The sequence below is a fragment of the Scyliorhinus canicula genome, chromosome 18 (assembly GCF_902713615.1).
Source record: "Scyliorhinus canicula chromosome 18, sScyCan1.1, whole genome shotgun sequence".
Taxonomy (NCBI): domain Eukaryota; kingdom Metazoa; phylum Chordata; class Chondrichthyes; order Carcharhiniformes; family Scyliorhinidae; genus Scyliorhinus; species Scyliorhinus canicula.
The window spans coordinates 120,745,457-120,770,090 of NC_052163.1; the positions used below are offsets into that span (position 1 = coordinate 120,745,457).

General features: G+C 46.6%; 1 protein-coding gene across 1 annotated transcript; it reads right to left on the bottom strand.

Moving 5' to 3' along the window:
* Positions 1-1,854: 1,854 nt before the first annotated feature.
* On the bottom strand, positions 1,855-16,253 carry LOC119953374 (WAP, Kazal, immunoglobulin, Kunitz and NTR domain-containing protein 1-like). The gene is made up of 2 exons (XM_038777569.1): positions 16,014-16,253; positions 1,855-4,389 (listed from the first exon to the last, which is right to left on the bottom strand). Exons 1-2 carry the CDS (start codon positions 16,227-16,229, stop codon positions 2,899-2,901), a joined length of 1,707 nt encoding a protein of 568 aa, XP_038633497.1. The 5' UTR covers positions 16,230-16,253; the 3' UTR covers positions 1,855-2,898.
* Between the last annotated feature and the right edge of the window lie 8,381 nt (positions 16,254-24,634).

A 24,634-nucleotide genomic window follows, 5' to 3' on the forward strand; every position in this document is an offset into this window, starting at 1 on the left:
AAGCTTCATGCTCTAACAGGAGTATAGCTGCAGTGTTCCATGAGGTATTTAATCATCTATGTGTATAATTATCCCCATTACAGTTGATCTCAAGCATCACTTTCTTCAGAAGGTAGCAGTAATTACTTTGGCTGGGAGTTGAATCCACAAATCTACTGCTCTGTGGGAGAAAGACATTTTTCTCACCCTTAGTTTTGCCTCAAGCTTTCCAATTTCATCCTCAACTCTTTCCAGCTTGTTCAGTAAAACTGTTGGTTTGGATCTATGTTATATATTCCTGTCAATGTTTTAAATCCCTTTACCATATCCTCTCTCATGTTTTTTTCCTACAGTGAGAAAAGCAACTCAGTGAGTCTCCTCACGACTTTAAGTCCACATGTGGCACTTCTCTCCAACTGTTGCAATTAGGCATAATATCCATCAAGAAGCTCCCAGTACACTTTGTGCATCGTCCCAATGTCCAAATGGACCATTTATGCCCAGAGGTGCTTTGTACTCTGATTAAAGAAGAAAGAACTTGCATAAATGTACCTCCCCGGGGGAGGGGGGAGGGCATTGAGTCTGTACCAACCCCCTGAAAGAGCACCCTACCTGGGCCCACTCCCCCACCACATAACCCCACCTAACTTGCACATCTTTGAACAGTGCCAATTTAGCATGGTCAATCCACCTAACCTGCAACCTTGTTGGACCGTGGGGGGAAACCTGGAGCACCCAGAGGAAAGCCACGCAGACACGGGGAGAAAGTGCAAACTCCACACAGACAACCACCCAAGACCGTAATTGAACCCGGGCCCCTTTTGGCGCTGTGAGGCAGCAGTGCTAACCACTGTGTCCCAGAGCTGCCCCCATATGACCCCAAACCCACAGCATTGTGACTGGCTCTGAAATGGCCCAGCTAGCTACTCAGTTGAAGGGCAATCAGGGATGGGCAGCAAATGCTGACCCAGTCCACATCCCATGAAAGAATAAAGAAAGAAAAAAAAACAACTTTGGGACGTCCTAAAGCACTTTACAGCCATTTGCATACTTTTGTCGTGTCATCACTTTTATAACGTAGGAAAGCCAATTTGCATGCAGCAAACTCCCACAAAAGGCAAAGATCGTGACTAAAAGATTGGTTTTAGTGATGTTGTTTGAGAGATGAGTGTTGGTCAGGATGCCAGAGGAAATGCTGCTGGTTTTCATAGAATCTACAGTGCAGAAGGAGGCCATTTGGCCCATCGCGTCTGCACCGGCTCTTGGAAAGAGCACCCTACCCAAGCCCACACCTCCACCATATCCCCATAACCCAGTAACCCCACCCAAAACTAAGGGCAATTTTGGACACGAAGGGCAATTTAGCATGGCCAATCCACCTAACCTGCACATCTTTGGACGACACAATATTGCCACAAGATCATTGATGTCCCCTTGAAAGGGGAAGTAGGCATCAGTTTAACATCTTTCTGTGTGGAGTTCACACTTTCTCCCCGTGTCTGCGTGTGATTCCTCCGGGTGCTCCGGTTTCCTCCCACAGTCCAAAGATGTTAGGTGGATTGGTCATGCTAAATTTCCCCTTAGTGTCTGTCCAAAGATGTGCAGGTTTCGTGGGGTTATGGGGTTAGGGCAGGGGGAGCGGGCCAGGTAGGATACCCTTTCAGAGGGTTGCTGCAGAAAGACAACACCTCGAACAGTGCAGTCCTCCCTCAGTGACGCACTAGAGTGCGAGCTTCAATTTCGCCACCAAGTTTCTAGAGTGGGACTTGAACCCACAACCTTGTAATTGGAAGGCAAGAATGCTTCCATCGACTAAACATAAATTTACATCTAATTCAACATAAGGCAGAGACACAGAACTTAAGTTTTAAGTTCTTTTCTTTTCTTCAACACAAGCTCCACTACAGGATGTCAGGGGTTAATATTGATTTGCCTCCTCAGATATAGAAAACAAAACGCTTAATGTCTGTTGTAAAAAATTAATTCTGATTAAATTTGCAACTGTGTATAAAGACGGTGGTTGACCCAAGAAAAGGCAACAATTTCTGAGTCCTTGGAAACACAAGAAGCGATGGTAACCTGTTGTCATGTTGCTGCCTGGAAGCTCGAAGATGTGACGTTTGGTCAACGTTGTGTGTTAAATTAGCTGCTTCCAGCCAAGGCAGCGACTGAGGCTCTCAGCTTTGGATGCACTCCTCCTGGAAGAGGAAATCAAAGCCACTGCACGTTCATCCTGATTGCCAAATGTTGACATCTGCTGACGTTAGGCCACATCGAACTCCAGTGATAACGTCACCAGAAACGGTGGCAAAAAGCAACAGGTCAGATCCAGGTGCAACCGAGAGTTATGAGCAGAAACAATTTTAGGAATGGCCCCGTTGCCTGTTCCTTGGCTGGGCTGTAGCGAAGTGGGCCAGTAGATGGTGACAACCTGCCCAGATTTGAACCTGTCAAACAGGCGTGCACAGCAAAATCAAGTCAAATTTCCAAATTGGCATAATTCCCATCAACATCGCACTTGGCATCGTGATTTGTGAAAAACGTGCCATGTCTCAACATGGCAGGCCTTAACCGTGCCATCTGGGCTTCTGGCAAGCAACGCTGATGTACTGCCACAGAGAGAGCAAGTGCAACAGGGCGAGGGGTCGCCAGCACGCAGCCTGGCATCAAAGGATAGATTGGTCTTTTCCAACCTCCCATGTGTAAAGCCTTTGAGAACCAGCTGTTATCCTTAAGTCTGAGCCAGTAAATTCTCCAATCATCGCATGTGCGACTGAATCAGAAACAGAAATAAAATAACCACGAACAGCATGAAGAATAAATAAAAATACTAAAACATTTACCCAAAGTCTTACATTTGAATCTAGATATGACAAGATACAGTAATCGGTAACTCGGACATTGCACTATATCTGTGGGTTAATCCTGAAAGCGATGTAACAGGTCACAAGTCTTTTTTTCAATTATTTCGTACATTTTTTTAATGCGTTTGTCACTTACAGTCCGCACATAGCTCTCAGCATCCAGTACTGCCATTCCATCATGGACATCACCCATTATCAGGAGGGGTCCATCTGTCAGGTTGATATTTGGACAGGGGCAGTTCCAGTCCATGTTGATCATTATCACCTCCAGGTGTTTGAAGTCAAAGAAGGTGAGTCCCATTTTCTCGTCCTTCAGCACCTCGTCCAGTGTAAACCTGGCAACTCCAGAGTCTTGTTCCTCAACAACCTCCGTCACCCTCCCCACGATGGCATAGTCACTTCTGCAGAAGCTGGGGACTATCTTGTGACGGGGCTTGCACACTTTGCACTGTTGGCTCTTGGGAAAGGGGCAGGTTTCCTCACAAACCTCCTTGCTCTCAAAATTGTTCTTGTTGCCCTCACAGCCACCGTAAACAAAAGCATGACACTGCTTCATCAGCGAGTTGTAGGCCCAGCGAGCCTCCCACATCTTGCAGGGACCCTGCACAGCAGGAAAGGTGCAGATATTGACCGACTCATTGATACAAGCCAATCTGCACTCTTCATATGTTTCAAACTGGTTCCTGCTCCCGTCACACCCTCCAAACATGAAAGTTGAGCACCTGCCCTTCTTGTGGTCATAGAACCATCTAACGTGTTGGCGGCCACATTCCCTCTTGTCTGGATCTTTAAAGCACTCTCCAGATGGGAAAGGCTGGATTTTCCTGGGAGCGCTCTCTCCTGAATGCTCTCGTCTGATGACTGATAACGGGAAGTCTGCTCTCAGGAGGCCAGCAGCATTCCTTGCAGTGCACGTATAGATCCCGGCATCCTCCTGCTGGGTGTTGTAAATAACTAGCTGGCCGATATTGGTGACCACCACATTGGCGTACATTTGGTCAGGTCTCATGATGATATTTTCCCTGTAGTCGCTCTGCTTCTCCCAGGTGATGTCCGGCCTGGGACGCCCGCTGACATCACAGTGAAAGCTCACGGTGCCTCCAATGTAGACAGACTGGTGGAATGGGTTGGTGTAAAGAGCTGGAGGGATGGAATCTTCCAAGGAGGTTGTTGATGTTGGGTTCACTGTGGTTTCTAAGGGCTGGGGGCTGGTGTTGGGCCAGGTGATGTGGTACCTGCAGGTCACCACGGTCAGGCTGATGCCCCGGATGCACGCCTCCGCGTCCATGTAACATTTATTGTAGTAGGTCAAACCATCCGAGGCGCAGGTGAAATTGGGTTCCTTCTCACACCTGTCCTTGCACTTACAGATAGGCTGCCCATCCCAGATATCACACTCTGAACCTTGCTGAGTGCACACGATCCTCTCACACGTCGCCTCTTTGGGAATGTCCAAGGCCGCTAAGCTGCCGTCTGCAAACCTTGCTGCCACACAGCTCTTCAGGCCGCACACGTTTGTGCAACACTTCTCAAAATTCTGACAATTCTGAAATCAGCAATGGACACAACAGTTACTTCAACAGCAACGGACCGAATACTCACCCTGGATAGAACCTTAATGTTCATTTTTCATAATGCACTGAGACCATCCAGCAGAACAACACAATGGCACCACATGCTGCTACAATTGTTTAATCAATTCTGCAAATGCCATTTAATAATTTTTTTTAGTGTCACAAGTAGGCTTACATTGTTCACTGCAATGAAGTTACTGTGAAAATCCCCTAGTCGCCTCACTCCGGCGCCTGTTCGGGTACACTGAGGGAGAATTCAGAATGTCCAATTCACCTGACAAGCACATTTCCCGGGACTTATGGAAGGAAACGGGAGCACACGGAGGAAACCCACGCAGACACGGGGAGAACCTGCAGACTCCACACAGACAATGATCCAAGCCGGGGATCGAACTTGGGACCCTGGCACTGTGATGCAACAGTGCTAACCACTGTGCTACCATGCCATATGAAGTGAACTTTCCAGTGAATCTGTACCCAGTGCGATGGGGTATAATATTCAGAGTAAAGGAATGAGTCAACTTGAGTGCACAATTGTTACATGTGTATTACGTGTGTTATTTTATGGACCAAAACTGAATTTTATGCATGGAGGCACGGGATAAGCTGAGATACCAAATAAGTACCCTTTGCATCTTCCTTTACCAAGGAAGAAGATGCTGCCAAAATCATTGAGACACTGGATGGGCTCAAATTTGATAAAGGGGACATATTTGAAAGGTTGGCTGTACTTAAAAGTGTGTAAGTCACTCAAACGAGATCAAATGCATCCCTGAGATAGGAAGGTAAGCAAGTGTGAAAATTGCAGAGGGTCTGACTATAATCTTCCAATTCCCTTAGATACACGTGTGCTGCCGGAGAATGGGAGAATTGCAAATATTGCAGCCCTTGGGCTGAAAAAGGCAGAGGGATAAGCTCAGCAATTGCAATCCGTGAATCCGGTACTGGGAAAACATTTTGGAGACAATAATCCAGGATATAATTAACAATCCCTTGGACAATTGTGGATTAATTAAGGAATGTCAGCAAGGATATACTGAGGAAAAATCATGCTTATCTTATCTTATGATGGAGTAACAAAGTGGGTTGATGTTACTGCAGTTGATGTGATGTACCTGGACTTCCAAAATGCATTTAATAAAATGCCACAAAATAGACGTGTGTGACGAATGCAGGAACTTTTATATATATTGTATTACGTGTCTGTATTTTAAATGAGTTAAGGTATCTAGATTAAATGTCTTCTTAAGCTATGATTAAGGGGTTAACAGATCGGCAGGCTGTGTTGCCACTCATGGGAGGGTCTGGGTCTGGTTCTGAGTTTCGTTTTCAGCCCTGCCCTGTGTCTGTTGTTTTTTTAGTTTCATTTTTCGAGGTTCTGTTATGGTTTCTGAGGAAAGGAGCTGTGTTTCTCAGACTGACTTCTGAAAGCTTCTCTCCCAAGGACTCTGTGCATAAATCTGTAAGCCACTGAGTGTTAACTTTATTAACAAGTTGCATTTGAGCTGTGAATATTGAGTTTGCTTCACTGAAAATGAGTTAGATGAGTGTTAACTTTATTAACAAGTTGCATTTGAGCTGTGAGTATTGAGTTTGCTTCACTGAAAATAAGAGGTAGATGAGAAAGTCGGCTCAAGAACTTTCTTTTTTTTTTAAACTGATTTTTTAGAAACTAATTAACTGTTAAATGAAAAGCTTTTTTTTTCTTGGATGTGAATGGGGTTAATCCTGCGTTATTAATAACATTTATTTTAACATAAAAGATCCCTAGTTGTCAATGGAGCCAAGTATCTTTTCCTCAAAGTTCACAAAATTGTAAGAGATCTTGTCCGGTTTCCTGACATAAATCGGGATCTGGTCCCAGGTACCTTAACACCTGTCAGCAAAGTTAGAGCCCCTGGAATAAAAGGGACGGTGGTCAGTATTAGGACCACTGCTTTTCCTGATCTACAGCAATGACCTAGACTTACATGCACAGCCACAATTCCAAAATCTGTGCACCGCAAAAATATTGGAAGTATTGTGAACTGTTGAGTGGATAATGCCAAACTTCAAGATGGCACAGACAAGCAAGTGGAATGGGCAGACCCGAGGCAGGTGAAGTTCAATGCGGGGAAGTGTGAAGTGATACATTTTGGGAGGAAGGACATGGAGAAGTGATAGAAAATATCAGGTACAATTCTAAAGGGGGTGCAGGCACAGGGGAACCTGGGGTATACATGCGATAATCACTTATGGTGGTAGGGCAGTTTGAGGAAGCAGCTGATAAAACATGCGTGATCCTCGGATGTATTGGAGTATCGAAGCCAGGATGTTACAATGAATGCTTATGAAACACTGGACGGAATTTTACGGCACGTACCACCGGCAGGACTTTTCCGTCCCGCCGATATCAATGATTTTTGAACGGCTCGTCGCGTTTTCTGGCCGCACCCACGTGGCATTGGGGCTGTAAAACCCCAAGCACTGGTTCAGCCTCACATGGAGTATTGTGTCCAATTTGAAGCACCCCATTTGAGGAAGGACGTAAAGGCATCAGAAAGGTTACATTAAAATTTACAAGAATGGTCTCAGGGATGAGGGACTTATTTTGCACGAACAGATTGGAGAAACTTGGGCTGTTATGCCCAGGACAGGGAAGATTTAGGAAATTTATCCGGACAGAGTCAACAGGGAGAAACTGCACCCATTGACGGAAGGGTCCATGTTTTATTAACTGCTTTTTAAACCTATCCTGCCACTTTCACTGACTTTTTCTGTTGTTTTATTTATTTTTTTATAAACTTAGAGTACCCAATTATTTTTTTTTTCCAATTAAGGGGGAGCTTAGTGTGGCCAATCCACCTACTCTGCACATCTTTTGGGTTGTGGGGACGAAACACGGGGAGAATGTGCAAACTCCACACGGACAGTGACCCAGGGCCGGGATTCAAACCTGGGTCCTCAGCGCAGTGGACAGCAATGCCACTGTGCCACCGAGCTGCCCTCGTTTTATTGTTATTTTTGAGTGATTTTGAAATATATATGTTCATATGCGTAACCTCACTGAGAACTACTACACTGTGTATTTTCTATTTGTTGACTGCCTTTTTATAGCACCAATATAAAACACATTAAAAATTGACGAGCTCAGTCTAATATGAATAATAACGGCTAGGTAGCTTGAAACTTGAATTTTCCTACTTGGAAACGGATTAGGAATGTTTGTGTTCAGAACATTCCTCAATCCTGATTGCCTAAGCACCGGAATCTATCCAGTGTGCCTTCCACCATCCTGATAATCACATCATGCAATGATAATGAAGCTGTTAACAAATCATAGCAATTAGTCTTTACAACAATTATAGCAATTAGTGTGTACAACAAAGGTCAGGCATAGGATAGCAAAACTCTGACTGCTCACCAGCGAAAGTCACCCGTTCTTCCCAACCATGCCACATTTACCACGTGACATTGCCTCAAATTAACTCATATAACGTATCCCAAAATGCTATTCCCTGAAAGAAATCCAGCTACTTTGCATATGAATAATCAAAACAGGCATTATACAGTCATTTTAACCTTCTGTTGTACACTAGTTGGCAGGAAACTAGGTGAAACTAGACATTGGGCAAATGCGGCAAGAATGGATGTAGTTATGGGGCATTAGATATTACAGGCAAGGACAGCACAGTGGTGCAGTGGGTTAGCCCTGCTGCCTCACGCCGCCGAGGTCCCAGGTTCGATCCTGGCTCTGGGTCACTGTCCGTGTGGAGTTTGCACATTTTCCCCGTGTTTGCATGGGTTTCATCCCCACAACCCAAAAGATCATAGAATTTCATAGAATGTACAGTACAGAAGGAGGCCATTCGGCCCATCGAGTCTGCACCAGCTCTTGGAAAGAGCACCCTACCCAAGGTCAACACCTCCCCCTATCCCAATAACCCCACCCAACACCAAGGGCAATTTTGGACACTAAGGGCAATTTATCATGGCCAATCCACCTAACCAGCACATCTTTGGATTGTGGGAGGAAACCGGAGCACCCGGAGGAAACCCACGCACACACGGGGAGGATGTGCAGACTCCGCACAGACAGTAACCCAAGCCGGAATCGAACCTGGGACCCTGGAGCTGTGAAGCTATTGTGCTATCCACAATGCTACCTAGTACACAGTGCAGGCTAGGTGGATTGGCCACGCTAAATTGCCCCTTCATTGGAAAAAGAATGAATTGGGTACTCTAAATTTTTTTTTAAATTAATAAATATTGCAGGCAGCGATTCATTATGAGTGTGTCAAACCAATTGTAGCAAAACAGCATGGGCTGAGAAATACCCCCTCATACTTGGCCAAACCTTGGTGCGTTAATGCAATTCATCCAAACCATTCCTAACTTGAAGGCTTCAGGCAGACTTGAGGTAGCTGACATGGGGCAGGGCAGCAAGTGAGGTGCTACAAATCACTTTTGACCCAGGTGGGTTAAAGAGCAGAAGAATTTTGACTTCCAAAATTCTCTAGATTTTGGAACGGCCATAGAGATTGGAAAATAGCCAATGTAACACCTCTATTCAAGAAAGGCGGGAGACAGAAAGCAGGAACAATGGACCAGTTTGCACAACATCAATCATAACGGAAATTTAGGGCAGCACCGTAGCACAAGTGGATAGCACTGTGACTTCACGGAGCCAGAGTCCCAGGTTCGATTCCCGGCTTGGGTCACTTTCTGTGCGGAGTCTGCACGTTCTTCCCGTGTCTGCGTGGGTTTCCTCCGGGTGCTCTAGTTTCCTCCCAGTCGAAAGACGTGCAGGTTAGGTGGATTGGCCATGATAAATTGACCTCAGTGACCAAAAAGGTTAGGAGGCGATATTGGGTTACGGGGATAGTGTGGAAGTAGGGCTTCTGCACTGTATGTTCTATGTTAAATGCTAGAATCTATTATTAAGGAAGTTGTAGCAGGACATTCTGAAAATCATAATACAATCAGACAGAAGCAACACGGTTTTGTGAAAGGGAAACAGTGTTTGATTAACTTACCAGAGAGTCATTTGAGGAAGTAACAAGCAATGTGGATAAATGGGAACATGTAGATATGGTGTACTTAAGGCATTAGATATGGTGTCATGATATGGTTACTACCAGCACGGTAGCGCAGTGGTTGGCACTGCTGCCTCACGGCACTGAGGACCCGGGTTCGATCCCAGCCCTGGGTCACTGTCTGCGTGGAGTTTGAACATTCTCCCCATGTCAGCATGGGTCTCACCCCCGCAACCCAAAGATGTGCAAGGTACGTGAATTGGCCACGCTAAATTGCCCTTTAAAAATTGGGTACTCTTCAATTTTCTTTTTAAAGAGTACCCAGTTCATTTTTTCCAATTAAGGGGCAATTTAACATGGCCAATCCACCTACCCTGCACATCTTTAGGTTGTGGGAGTGAAACCCTCGCAAACACGGGGAGAATGTACAAACTCCACTCAGACAGTGACCCGAGCCGGGATCGAACCTGGGACCTCAGCGCCGTGAGGCAGCAGAGCTAACCACTGCACCACTGTGCTGCACCTATTTTGTTTTTTAAAAGCAAAGGTTACTACAGAAAATAAAAGTTTATAGTGTGGGCAGTAATGGATAGAGAATTGATTAGCTAACAGAAAGTAAAGAGTAGGGTTAAATGGGTAATTTTGGGGTTGGCTGCATGTGACTGGTGGAATGTCACAGGGGTCAGTGCTGGGGCCTCAACTATTTAGTCTTTATCAATGACTTGGATGAAGGGCAGCTAAATTTGCAGATGACGAAAAAAAAGTAGGATGGCAAGAGGACATAATCGAGGGCAGCATGGTGGTGCAGTGGTTAGCACTGCTACCTCACAGCGCCGAGGTCTATAAGACCATAAGACATAGGAGCAGAATTAGGCCACTCGGCCCATCAAGTCTGCTCTGCCATTCAATCATGGCTTATATTTTCTCATCCCCATTCTCCTGCCTTCTCCCCATAACCCCTGATCCCCTTATTAATCAAGAACCTATCTATCTCTGTCTTAAAGACATTCAGTGATTTGGCCTCCACAGCCTTCTGCGGCAAAGAGTTCCACGGATTCACCACCCTCTGACTGAAGAAATTCCTCCTCATCTCTGTTTTAAAGGATCGTCCCTTTAGTCTGAAATGGTGTCCTCTGGTTCTAGTTTTTCCCACAAGTGGAAACATCCTGTCCACATCCACTCTATCCAGGCCTCGCAGTATCCTGTAAGTTTCAATAAGATTCCCTCTTATCCTTCTAAACTCCAACGAGTACAGACCCAGAGTCCTCAACCGTTCCTCATACAAGTTCTTAATTCCAGGGATAATTCTTGTGAACCTCCTCTGAACCCTTTCCAAGGCCAGCACATCCTTCCTTAGATATGGGGCCCAAAACTGCTCATAATACTCCAAATGGGATCTGACCAGAGCCTTATACAGCCTCAGAAGTACATCCCTGGTCTTGTATTCTAGCCCTCTTGACATGAATGCTAACATTGCATTTGCCTTCCTAAGTGCCGACTGAACCTGTACGTTAACCTTAAGAGAATTGTGATCAAGACTCCCAAGCCCCTTTGTGCTCAGGTTCGATCCCGGCTCTGGGTTACTATCTGTATGGAGTTTGCACGGTCTCCCCGTTTTTGCGTGGATTTCGTCCCCATAATCCAAAGATGTGCAGGGTAGGTGGATTGGCCAAGCTAAATTGGCCCTTAATTGGAAAAAAATGAATTGGGTATTCTAAATTGAAAAGAAAAGGACATAATCATCAAAGAGATGCACAGGTGAAGTGAGTGGGCAAAACCTGAGAGATGGCGTACAAAGTGGGAAAATAGCATTGGTAGCCGTTCAGAGAAAGTGCACTTGACTGATTCCTGGGATTGGGGGGGGGGGGGGGGGGGGGGGGTTATATCATGAAGAAAGGTTGAACAGGTTGGGCTTATGCCCATTGGAGTTGTCATGGTGATTTGACAGGTGCAAATGGAATATTAATCTTTAATTTAATTGGCTGGTCACATACATATTGAACTTCTTTGAAAGAACATTTGCCACGCAAAGACACTGAAGCCATCTGACCCATAAGTTGAGCATACCTGAAAACTTTGGAGTGGATTTGCCCGTGGACATCGCTATAGACAGTTCCCCCAATGGACCTTGAACCTGCTATTGACTAAACTCTCTACAAGATTGAAGGACAACGGGCCACTAGAGTTTCCGACTACAGAACCTATCCAGAACACTGAAGGGCTAACGAAACACGCTAAGGAGCCATATCTGTTTTGATAGCACTGGTAGCTGTGACAATGAGAGAGCAAAGCTCTTCTGTTGACATCAATCACCCTCCTTTAGTAACAGTTTCATATGACCCGAAATAACCCTTGTGGAAAGTTGTGACTAAACTTGTTTGTTGGCTTTTGAAGCAGTAACAGAAGAGAAAAGTTGACAAATGGACCAGTAACATCTTTGCTCTACCTGCTGTTCTCAAGTTCGGAGTACTGAGGCAGTACAGTGGCACAGTGGGTTAGCCCTGCTGCCTCACGGCGCCGAGGTCCCAGGTTCAATCCTGGCTCTGGGTCATTGTCCGTGTGGAGTTTGCACTTTCTCCCTGTGTTTGCGTGGGTTTTGCCCCCACAACCCAAAGATGTGCCGGGTAAGGTGGATTGGCCATGCTAAATTGCCCCTGGAAAAAATGAATTGGGTACTCTAAATTTTTTTTAAAGTTTGGCGTCCTAGCTCTGTTATATTTGGGAATGTATTATAGAAATAGAGAATTTCAATTGAAAAGAACTCTGCCTGCTTATGTCATACTGGGGACAACAGACAGAGAAGTTCTGAAGGAGACTTCAAAATTACAAAGCATTTCCAGGGGAAAAAAACTGAAAAAAACGCCTCAAACACGAACAATAGATCTTAGATCACAGAATTTATAGTGCAGAAGGAGGCCATTCAGCCCATCGAGTCTACACCGGCCCTGGGAAAGAGCACCCTACTTAAGCCCTACGCCTTCACCCTATCCCCTTTATCCCACCTAACCTTTTAGGACACTAAGGGCAGTTTATCATGGCCAAACCACCTAATCTTGGATTGTGGGAGGAAACCTGAGCAACGGGAGGAAACCCACGCACACACGTTGGGAACATGCAGACTCCACACAGACAGTGACCCAAGCCAGGAATCGAACCTGGGACCCTAGAGCTGTGAAGCAACTGTGCTAATCACTATGCCACCGTGCTGCCCATAAGGAGTCAAGCTGTGAACTCTCTACTTTTTCGTATTTTATCATTGAATGTTAATTGCCAGAAAGTTAACCTCTTCTGCTGTATAACTTATAATTTTGCATGTGTGTGAGTCTATGTGTTGTGATAATCGGGCCGTGTGTTTACCTTTTAAAACATTATTTTACTTCTCTCCTGGGTGGGTTTTTAAATCTCAATAAGAAATTAACCCCTTTGTGCTTAAACTCAAGATAAACTGTTGGATTGTGTTATTTGCAATCAGCACATAAATGGTTAAGTACAGACATTGAATTAATACCTTAATCTTTCTAGACTTCAGAAAACCCTGTTACAATCAATCGAGGAGTCGGAAAGACTGAGTGAGTCCTGGCACATGTCCTCAACCAGTCATAACAGAGTTTAGAAAGGAAGGAGAAAGATTCAGCCAAACTTACTGCCAGGCCTTGAGTTGGAATGTGTGGGCACTAAGAGATTTACCATTCTCTCATGTTTGCAACGCTGGTGTCAAGAGAGCTGCCCCCAAAACCTCAAGGCCCTTTCCTCCACTACCTTTCTCAATTCAGCCAACTGCTAAACTTCTAAACTGATTATCCAACATCCAACATTGGATGAGAAGCAATGTCTTCAGGGGTGGCACAGTGGTTAGCAATGCTGCCTCATATCACCAGGGACCCAGGCTTGATACCAGCTTTGGACGACTGTGTGGAGTTTGCAAGTTCTCCCCTTGTCTGTGTGGGTTTCCTCCGGGTGCTCTCGTTTCCTCCCATCGTCCAAAGTTGTGCAGCTTCGGTGGATTCACCCTGTTAAATTGCCCCTTAGTGCAGATTAGGTGGCATTGAGGGGATAGGGTGGAAGAATGGACCAAGATAGAGTACTCTTTCCGGAGCGTTGGAGAAGACTTGATGGGCTGAATGGCCACCTTCTGCACTTTTGGGATACGATGAAACCTATAAATATTCATAAAACTGCAGCCATTGTTTTCGGTCCCTACTCCAAACATCCATCTGTACCTTAACTAGTGACTTTGTCCCTTGCCCTGGTAACAGACTGGATTTAAACCAGTCTGTCAGAAACCTCAGTGTCACACATAACCTTGAGATGAGCTTCCGACTTCATGTTCGTACCATCACTGCAACTGTCTTTCCCACCTCTCTAACATTGCCCCACGTTGTTCAATGCCTCGGTTCACCTGCCACTGAAACCCTCATGTCTTTGTAAACGATCGACTTGACAATTCTGGTCCCTCCCCCACATTCTACACTCAGTAAACAAGAAGTGATCTAAAACTCTGCTGCCCACGTCTTAATAAGCAGCAAGGCCGTTCCTCCATCACCCTCTGCTGTTCTACATTGGCTCCCAGCCAAGGCAACCTCTTGACTTAAAAAACACTCATCCTTGTTTTCAAATCCCTCCATGGCCTCACCCTCCCTATCTCTGTAATCTCCTTCCCAGATATTTGCTACCTCTAATGCTGGCCTTTTGTGTATTTGAATTGTCTTTGGTGAATGTCCCTTCAGTTGCCCGGGACCTGAAACTCTGGAACATCCTCCCTACACCTCCTTCTCACTCCTAACTCACTTTCCTCATTAAGACACTCCTCAGAATCTTTTTTATTTCTTAAATTTAGAGTGCCCAATTCATTTTTTCCAATTTAAGGGGCAATTTAAGGGGCAACTTAGTGTGGCCAATCCACCTACCCTGCACATCTTTGGGTTGTGGGGGTGAAACCCACACTAACACGGGGAGAATGTGCAAACTCTACACGGACAGTGACTCAGAGCTGGGATCGAACCTGAGACCTCGGCGCTGTGAGGCAGCAGTGCTAAGCACTGCGCCAGGATGCTGCCCCTTTTGGCCACCTGACCTACTGTCTCATGTAGTTGGGTGTCACGCCTAGTTTGATAAAGCTCCAATGAAGGGCCCTGGGACGTTTAGTGGCCTTAAAGGTGTTATATAAATCTAAGTTGTTGTTGTGGAGCATCATCCATAACCTGACACAAAGCGACACGGTAGCACAGTGGTTAGCACGGCTGCTTCACAGCGCTAGGGACCCAGGTTCGATACCCGGTTCGGGTCACTGTCTGTGCGGAGTCTGCACATTCTCCCCGTGTCGGCGTGGGTTTCGTCCGGATGCTCCGGTTTCCTCCCATAAATCCCAAAAGATGTGCTGTTAGATGAATCGAACGTTCTTAATCCTCTCTCCGTGTACCCGAACAGGCGCCGGAATGTGGCGACGAGGGGATTTTCACAGTAACTTCATTGCAGTGTTAATGCAAGCCTACTTGTGACACTAATAAAGATTATTATAAGTAAAGAGCAACTTCGGGCAAGGAGGAGGGGTGGGGCAAATCCCTCCACCAGGGCAACACGATAGCACAGTGGTTAGCACAGTTGCTTCACAGCTTACAGGATCCTAGGTTCAATTCCCAGCTTGGGTCACTGTATGTGCGGAGTCTGCACGTTCTCCCCGTGTGTGCGTGGGTTTCCTCCGGGTGCTCTGGTTTCCTCCCACAGTCCAAAGATGTGCAGGTTAGGTGGATTGGCCATGATAAATTGCCCATTAGTGTCCATAAAGGTGGTGTGGGGTTTCGGGGAAAGGGTGGAGGTGTGGGCTTGGGTAGGGTGCTCTTTCCAAGAGCAGGTGTAGACTCGATGGGCCGAATGGCCTCCTTCTGCACTGTAAATTCTATAAAATTCTATGTGGGGGGGGGTGGAATTTCATTGTCTACAGCAGCAGGGTGGCTCTGGAACATCAAAGGGACATCAGTGCGGAGTTTAAACTCCGCAGATGTCTATATCCGACTGGGATTTCCACTTCCCAGTTTGGTTTATTTGCAGGGAGCAACTAACATTCGCCCCCCCCCCCCCCCCGCCCCCATTAAAAAGAAAAATGAGAAGTTAGGCGGTGGGAGAAAAGTTATGTTCGGATTCACCAAAAAGCAAAAGGTCGGAAATCCACGTGTGGTCTCCTTAACTTTCTTTTTGTTTTGAATGAAAAAAAGTGACTTTGGAGACCCTAAAAAAGCAAGCCCCAGCAAATGGGAGATGAGTTATATTAGATTCCCGTTGGGAGATAAGAGGAGGACACTTAACAAAGGAGGAACCCATGTGCTCAGTGACGGTGCGGCTGGAAACTGCACCCTTGTCACTTTCACAGGGCAACATGGAGATAGTCAAAAGTGATTTCCCCAATAGAATTTGCAGTGATTCTCAGCTCGACAATGAACAAGAAATTTACATTCATTCCCCCCCCCCCCCCCCCCCAGTCCTCCCCTTCCGATCATTAATCGCCACTTTGATGAGAGCAGATACAGTGGTCAGGGCGAAATCGCCTGCGCTCATTGTTATTCTGATCATTCATTCTCTCTAACCTCGTCCACGCTGCACTCTCTCTCGCAGGTGCTCTGTGCATCCACCCACAGGTTGGGGTTGAGCTGGTTGGGGCAGGCGCCGGGGTAAGGGAGCTTCCCCCGGTGGAGGCTGGCGCCGGCGGTCACCCTCAGCAGCCCCAGCAAGATGACCAGTGTCCTGGGCTGAATTCGCAGCGTCCTCTCAGTCACCCGCCCACCTCTGCCGTGCAGGAACATGTCTGTTGTTTTTGGCCTCGCCAATTTGCTTTTAAATCCAGTTTAAGAAAAAAAAAATATCCTCCCCCCCCCCCCCCCCCACTTCCCAGAAAACTTAATAACCACATTCTTTTTTTAAAAAAATATGATTTTCGAAGAGAATTGAAAGTCAACTATGAGGCAGGGTTTTTTTTTAAGGGTCATTCATTTCATTGGTGGGCTGTACAGACGGTGTGTAATCTGAGCAGGCTCCATTCACTTGTATACAAGCGGGAGGCTGTTTCAACTTCAAAAAACTTTCTCTCTCTCCCCCCCCCCCCCCCCCCCACCCAGACAACAGTCCCATCTGCCAATGCAACTGGGAAAACAAAACTGGGGAGCCCCAGCCTTGTAGCCAGACAGACCAGGAGAGAGGGGGGGTCTGTGTGTGCACATAACAGCCAGTCTGGAACTTAAATGCAAAGGTGTGGCTGTTTTAATTCTGCAGCAAAGCTTTAAAAGAATGCGCTCCTTGACAAGAGGTGTTCCAACGGAGGCCTTTTCAGGGGATCAGACTGAGGAAAGGATTTTCCTCGCAGACACAACACTGTCTGAAGTTGAGAGTGTGGGAGAAGAAAATATTTTCCTCTTCTTTTCTGTCTCTCCCGGTGAGAGAGTGACACAAACGTGCAAGTGATTAAGCAGACCCCAACCCCCCCCCCCCCCCCCCCCCCCCATAAACAGTCACTCCTGCTGATGAGCCTAGGACTGGACAAATTTCTGCAAATGTTTTGAGGGTTTTGGGACTGTTAGTTCCAGGGTCCCCGCAAGGAGATTTGAAGGGAGACTTGTGGAAGGGTTAATAAGGCCTCCTGCCCAAATATTCACAATGATCTTGCCTTTGATCAAATTGTTGCGGGGCTGGTCACACTTAATGTATGTTACGGTATTAAGCACTCTCCAATTGTGCAGTTATGGCTGAATTGTTCAGATGAAATGTCACCTCTTAGTGGGTGGGTTGTGCATTTAGGACAAGTTGGATACCGACCATGCTGCATTTGTCTATCAGATATGATTCTCCCCCCCCCCCCCCCCTCCATTTGCCCTGAGAATACTGCCCTTCCCTTTATCCTTGCTTGCAATCCTTTCTCTTGGACCCCCCTTTTCACTTTCTTGCCCTCTTTTACCTCTTTTAACACATTCGTTAGCCCATCCCAGAATTTTCTCACAACTCCATCACTCCTCAGGAACGGATAGCTGTCCATATTAAGCCTTCAGGCAGCCGAAGGCCTATTGCTCTCTTTGTTGCATTAAAGTTGCTGAGAAATGTGTTGAATTTTCCACCCTAGAGTTACCAAGTTGCACTGACCCACGACGAAAGTTGCAGCCTGCTGCTCCTGTTTGACATTAAGCTGCAACTTGGGTTCTAACCTCCATCATTAAAATGGCCTATTTCCACCTCCTACATTATCTTCTTCTAAACTTTATTTTGGACACTAAGGGCAATTTGTCATGGCCGGTGTTCTGGGGCCGGCTGCGGGAGGAGGTAGGCCCAGCAAGGGGGGGGGGGGGGGGGGGGGGGGGGCTCGGGGGAGGGGGGGAGTTGGGAGAATTGCGTGCGGGGGCCGGGGCAGCATGGCGCGATTCGCACGGCGCCCCGGCGATTCTCCCACCCGGCGTGGGGGGGGGGGGGGGGGGTGAATCCCGCCCACCCATGTCTGCATGGGGTTTCGCCCCCACAACCCAAAGATGTGCAGGGTAGCTGGATTGGCCACACTAAATTGGCCCTTAATTGGAAAAAATGAATTGGGTACACTAAATTTATTTTTAAAAGAAGAAAATGTTAGTTTTTATCTGTGTAGCGAGTGTGGCTGACATTGCTATGAGGGCGACATTTCTGCTTTAAATGAAAAAAACTCACTGTAGTGCACATCAGGGAGTGAGCTGTATCACAGAGAGCGCAGTGGTAGCTGAGTGTGTTCAGAGAGCCACAGCTGGCGATGATCAGATCCAGCTGGTGCCAATGCCCTGACATTGGATGTCCCCAGGACATCCTGTGGCATCATTTGTTTGAAAGGAAGTGGCAGCTACACAAAGCTCTTGATAGCAGCAAAGCTCAGGTAGTCTTTGTCCATTTTCATTTGTCTTCTCAGACCATGCCTCATGGTCCTCACCTAGTCTTACAGTCAAGTCTCCCAGTATGTAAAATGTTCTGATTTAGGGATTGGAAAAAATTAACTGGGTACTCTAAAAAAAAATTTTTTAACAACTGATAAGCCTAAGCCAACTGGTGATGGGAGGGACCATCATAGTAGGGACTATGCTCTTCATAGAACTGGTGTTTCACCTCTGTAATGGAGCACAGCGTTGGCACATATATATTCATGAGGTTAACTGACCCTGTTTGAGTTGAGAGGTAGAAGGATGTTCTGAACCATTTGTGGGGCTTGAGTGGGGTTCTACCATTGAGAGCAGTGAGTTCCTTGCACCGTTTCCTCTGAACTCTTCCCCTGCAAGATGAAAAAGCAATCTTTTACACTTCCTGGTCTCTTATCTGTCAATGATGGGGCCATCAAATTCTATATTGGTCACTCAGCCACATGATTGACCAGCTGGAGGTTATATGTCAGTCCCGTATATACGGCCACACGTAGTCCTTACGTTCCAGATTGTCAATTGAAAAATTGGCACCTTCTTTTTGTTTGTTTACCTGATGCGATGGAATCGATGCTCTTGTTGAGCAGACACTCTGAACTCCAAGCACCCATTGAAGCAGGTAAGGTAAACATAAAGTTGCCATAGTCCCAGGTGACCAGAGGCTGCTTTCCCCTTTGAGGGGGAGAACTGACTGGTGGTGGTTTAACCTGAGGGTCACCACAACTCAGGCACAGGGGCAAGGTTGAGAGTCTTCACGAGTAACCTCAGCAAGCATGGGAATTGAACCTAGGCTGCTGGCCTTGCTCTGCGACACGAACCAGCTGTCTAACCGAGTGAGCTAAAGCGGCTCCCAGCAGTTTGAAGCAGATAGGCTATGGGGAGCTTCCTGATTTGAGATAGTGGTGGCTTACTATTGCTGCCTGATGGTCCCTCCCATCATTGGAGACAGCCCATACTGCCCTGTTCTCTGCACCTGTTGAGTTAGGCTTATCACTTGTAACCTTTCTACCATCTTATGTGAGTGCTCTGCTTCAAACCTGGCATGTCCTCTCAAGGACCCAACCCTGAACAAAATTTATGCTGACACTGGGCTGCGCAAAAATCAGGGACCCTCTTGACCTTCCTGATTGAGTCCAAAAGAATGTTAAAAACTACGTTTGACACCAATTTAATTTCAGGAGTTACTGGAAATATGACATATTCAGATCAATTTGGGCTCCACTCCATATTTTAAGCCAGCGCTTAGTCCCTTAGTCTTCAACTCTCCTGAGATATCCCCAAGGCAGTGTAGCTATTCACCCTCAGCTGAGAGTTTGGTTATTGAGCACCAGGGTGAGTCCACATCCCAATGGGACTGCACACTGCATGTCTGGGGGTCCAAACCTCCTCCGAGTTGTCCTGAAGCTTAAGCCTGGGGCAGCGAGGGCCACAGTTTCCATGCGTCGCCACAGGGAGGCACAGCTGAGGACTAGCCAATGGAGAGGCTGGGTGCTGACATGGGAGAGACTTCCAAATTTGGCTCCCTTATTCGCACTCCTGCCGATCAACGTTGTAAGCTAGAAATGTGAAGCAAACCAGCAGAACAAAACAGAAAGCATGCAAACTCTCCTCACCCACACAGCAGGCACATCACATCGACTAGATGGCGCACATGGTACTATTCAGAGAACAGTTGTGGGGGGTGGGGAGGGGGGTTGGTGGGGTGCGCGGGAGAGGGAAGTCGTTTTAGTGTCCTGTCAACCATCCTCTCAAATCCCCACCACCATCAAAACTGATGATTAATCAATCATCTCCTAGCTGTTTAGGGAACATTGCTGTGCAAAAGCTGCCTGCCTTGCTGAACAACACTGATTGCAATGCAAGAAAATAAGCAATTCGCTGCATGTCTGACGATTTGGAATGTTTCCAAGGGATTTGATAAGGCAGGGTGCAAATTCAAGTTCTTACCTTCTTGAATGAATGCTTTGTAACATGGATGTATCAAGGCGTAGTTTGCAGTATTGATCAGCTGTAGCAATCAGGCCAAAGTATTTCACATCTGGTTGACTCGAAGCTGTGCTGTGAACAGGGGCTGCTGATTGTGACAGATTGTGATGCCTGGGTTAAACTCCTGGACCACATTAATGTCTTATCTCTAGTGGGCCAGGTTTCTGCAGCAGGAGGGCTCTCCAAAGCTATCAGGTGTGAAAGATTTTAAATAGATTATTCTGCTTGATAGATGCTGAAGGCCAGATACCCTTCTCTCGGGCCGTATTTAAAAAGAAATCAAAGTTCAAGTGGATTCTGCTCTTTAACTCCTTCACGCCTGCTTTTTGATCACGACTGATTCTGGCCGGTAGCTTTCGGTTTCTTGTTGATCGACTAAAATGTACCTTTACAAAAAAAAGTAAATTGGGAAATATTCACGCCTTATTGTTTAAGTTGCTTACTTTCAGTGCCTTTCCTAAATAAGTCCGTGAGGAAACCTTGCTTTGTCCCATGCCAAACAAAAACAGTCTGTCCTTTTCAGGGTCATAAGTAATAGGGCAGCAGGGTAGCATGGTGGTTAGCATAAATGCTTCACAGCTCCAGGGTCCCAGGTTCGATTCCCGGCTGGGTCACTGTCTGTGTGGAGTCTGCACGTCCTCCCCCTGTGTGCGTGGTTTCCTCCGGGTGCTCCGGTTTCCTCCCACAGTCCAAAGATGTGCAGGTTAGATGGATTGGCCATGCTAAATTGCCCGTAGTGTCCTAGAAAAAGTAAGGTTAAGGGGGGGTTGTTGGGTTACGGGTATAGGGTGGATACGTGGGTTTGAGTAGGGTAATCATGGCTCGGCACAACATTGAGGGCCGAAGGGCCTGTTCTGTGCTGTACTGTTCTATCTATCTATCTATCTAATAAGGAAAGCGTAGTGGTTAGCACCGCTGCCTCACGGCGCCGAGGTCCCAGGTTCGATCCCAGCTCTGGGTCACTGTCCGTGTGGAGTTTGCACATTCTCCAAGTGTTTGTGTGGGTTTCACCCCCACAACCCAAAGATGTGCAGGGTATGAATTGGGTACTCTAAATTTATTTAAGAAAAAGAAGATAAGTAATAAGGAATTAAAACCTAAAACTAATAAAGTTATAGAGTTAAATTATGCTTTTCCCAGCCACCATGCTGCCCAGAATGGAGTTATTTAAAATTTATTGCGATCTGGCTCTGAAAGTTACTCTGCTCATGTTAGGGCAGCACAGAGGGCAGTGCTGTCTGGGCACAGTGGGTTAACACTGCGGCCTCACGGCGCCAAGGTCCCAGGTTCGATCCTGGCTCTGGGTCACTGTCTGTGTGGAGTTTGCACATTCTTCCCGTGTCTGCGTGGATTTCACCCCCACACCCAAAGATGTGCGGGGTAAATTGCCCCTTAATTGGAAAAAATTAATTGGGTACTCTAAATTTTTTTAAAAAGTAACTATCGCTACTCTTCAGACTTTGATGGCTCAGTTGCGAATTATCAACCTTTTCCAGTTTCTATTCCCGAATTACAGGTTTTGTGACCTCCTTGATTTTTCAAAAATCTTTTAAAATATAACATATATTTCTTGGATTCCAGAATCTCTATGAAAAAGACCTTCCAGGATTATCGAAACTGTCTGGCACCCTGTCCCCACACAGTGTGCCATCGTCTGAGAACGTTGAATGTCAGCATTTGCTCAAAAAGGCACTTTCCTATCAAAAACGTCTTTCTCGGCACAGGTCTGTGAACAATGACCATTTATAAATTTAGTATCTGACCGGTGTTATAATATGTCTTTAATAGGGCGGCACGGTGGCGCAGTGGTTAGCACTGCTGCCTACGCCGCTGAGGACCTGGGTTCGAATCCCAGCCCTGGGCAACTGTCCGTGTGGAGTTTGCACATTCTCCCCATGTTTGCGTGGGTTTCACCCCCACAACCCAAAGATGTGCAGGTTAGGTGGAATGGCCACGCTAAATTGCCCCTTAATTGGAAAAGACAATTGGGTACTCTAAATTAATTTTTAAAACAATATGTCTTTAAGGGATAGCAGTATGACATCAACAGAAGGGAACTATGTTGTCTGATCCAGTCTCTGTTTCACTTTGGCCTGATGCAGAACACCAAACGCACGGCCCTGCTGCTAATACTTTCAAGCTTTCTGTCCATGAATATATGTTCACATGTGCCTGTTTTTAATAAATGAGCCCACAGCAGGTTGCACAATCCCTTGTGAGTGATTAATGGCTTTATATCATTATAAAACACACAACAACCAGGAAAAGCTTACCTCAGATTGTCACCATGACCAAGTCTTTTAGACTTTACATTTGGATCCAGTTTTTATGCTTTTGTCTGTTGCCCATGTCACTGGCTACATTCAACCTGCTACACTCCAAGGCTTTGGGAGGTCCAACAGTATTTCATCAAATCCTGTGAAATGATAGCAACTCATGTAATTAAACAGACTTTTGATCCACAACACCAAAGAACTCCCTCGGTGCAGAAATCCATGGAGAGGGCAGCAAAGAGAATCAGTGCAGAGGACATGCTCCCTTTTTACGGCACCAGCTGTTGGAAAGTAAGATTAAATGTCCAGTTAGTGGCTGTGTGAGTGGGCGAATGGTGGCTAGGTGGGTGAGTATGTGGGCAAGCGGGTAAGGTGGCATGTGGCTGAGAGGGAAGGTTGGCAGGTAGGTTGGGGCAAGTGGATGAGTAGGTGGGTTGGGGGGGGATGTTGAGTCGGGGGAGTCAGGGAATATTGGGCGGGTCAGGGGGTGTAGTAAAGGAGGTCAGGGAGGTTAGTTGGATGTTCAACGGGGGAGTCTCAGGGGTTCAGTGTGGGTGATCGGGGGGGGTCAGTTGTATAGTTACTCAGGCATTAGACTCAGAGTTTTTGGTCTAATATTTCCTGGTTAACTATTTGGGTAAGTAAGCCAGATCTGTCTGAAGTCTCCAACTTTAACTCAGAGTTGGAAACATTTTCAGAGGGTCCCAGGGAACAGGGGATTTGCCTGTTGGAAAATCAAACCTCCCAGGCAATTCCCACAGAGTCAGCACGTCAGGACATTCATTTGGTCCTGACACACATCTTGGCTTGTACGTCTGGTCTCCGAGGATCTGGAGATGGGAAACTCTGGGCTCAGATATCCAATGACCTCTCCAATGTAGCAGCTAGTTACTAATTAGAAATTGAATCAGCCACTTCTGGATTGACGATTGACCACATTTGGAGTGGCTAAAGTACTGGACAGTATTCCTGTTGGAACACTCATTTTTTTTTCCAAAACTTTTTTTTTTGCCAGTCCTGTCTCAATAACGGCATGGTGACACAGTGGTTAGCACTGCTGCCTCACAGCTCCAGGGACCTGGGTTCAATTCCGGCCTCGGGTGACTGTGAGGAGTCTGCACTTTCTCCCCGTGCCTGCGTGGGTTTCCTCCGGGTGCTCCGGTTTCCTCCCACAGTCCAAAGATGTGCAGGTAAGGTGGATTGGGGGCAGCACGGTGGCGCAGTGGGTTAGCCCTGTTGCCTTACGGTGCCAGCGCCCCAGGTTCGATCCCGGCTTTCAGTCACTGTCCGTGTGGAGTTTGCACATTCTCCCCGTATTTCCGTGGGTCTTGCCCCCACAACCCAACGATGTGCAGGTTAGGTGGATTGGCCACGCTGAATTGCCCCTTAATTGGAAAAAATGAATTGGGTACTCTAAATTTAGAAAGAAAAAAGGTTAGGTGGATTGGCCATGCTAAGTTGCCCCTTAATGTCCAAAAGGTTGGGTGGGGTTACTGAGTTATGGGGATGGGGTGGGGCCGTAGGCTGAAATGGGGTGATCTTTCCAAGGGCCAGTGCAGACTCGATGGGCCTAATAGCCTCCTTCTGCATTGTAAATTCTATGATAACGTTTCTCTCCCAGGACTGTGGTACACTCTTCATATGTGAGTCTAGATTGTGAATGTTGGGGAAGACAAGTTAATTACAGAGAGAAGTCCATTAAAATTAGCACACAATCACATTTCTGCCCAGCCACAGATAACCCGTGTGACCTCAGTCTTGCTAACAATATTTCCTCGGAAAGGCTCCTTTGCCCTGGTAAACTTTAACTGGCAGCTATACGTGGGCTACCACACATTGCTGTGGTACCTGCTTCGAGGTGATTGAATTCTTCGAGCTGGCACATAGAAACCTACAGAAAGAGGCCATTCAGCCCATTGGGTCTGCACCGACGCTCTGAAGGAGCACCCTACCTAAACCCACTCCCCACGCTATCCCCCTAATCCCACCTAACCTGCACATCTATGGACACTGAGGGCAATTTAGCATAGC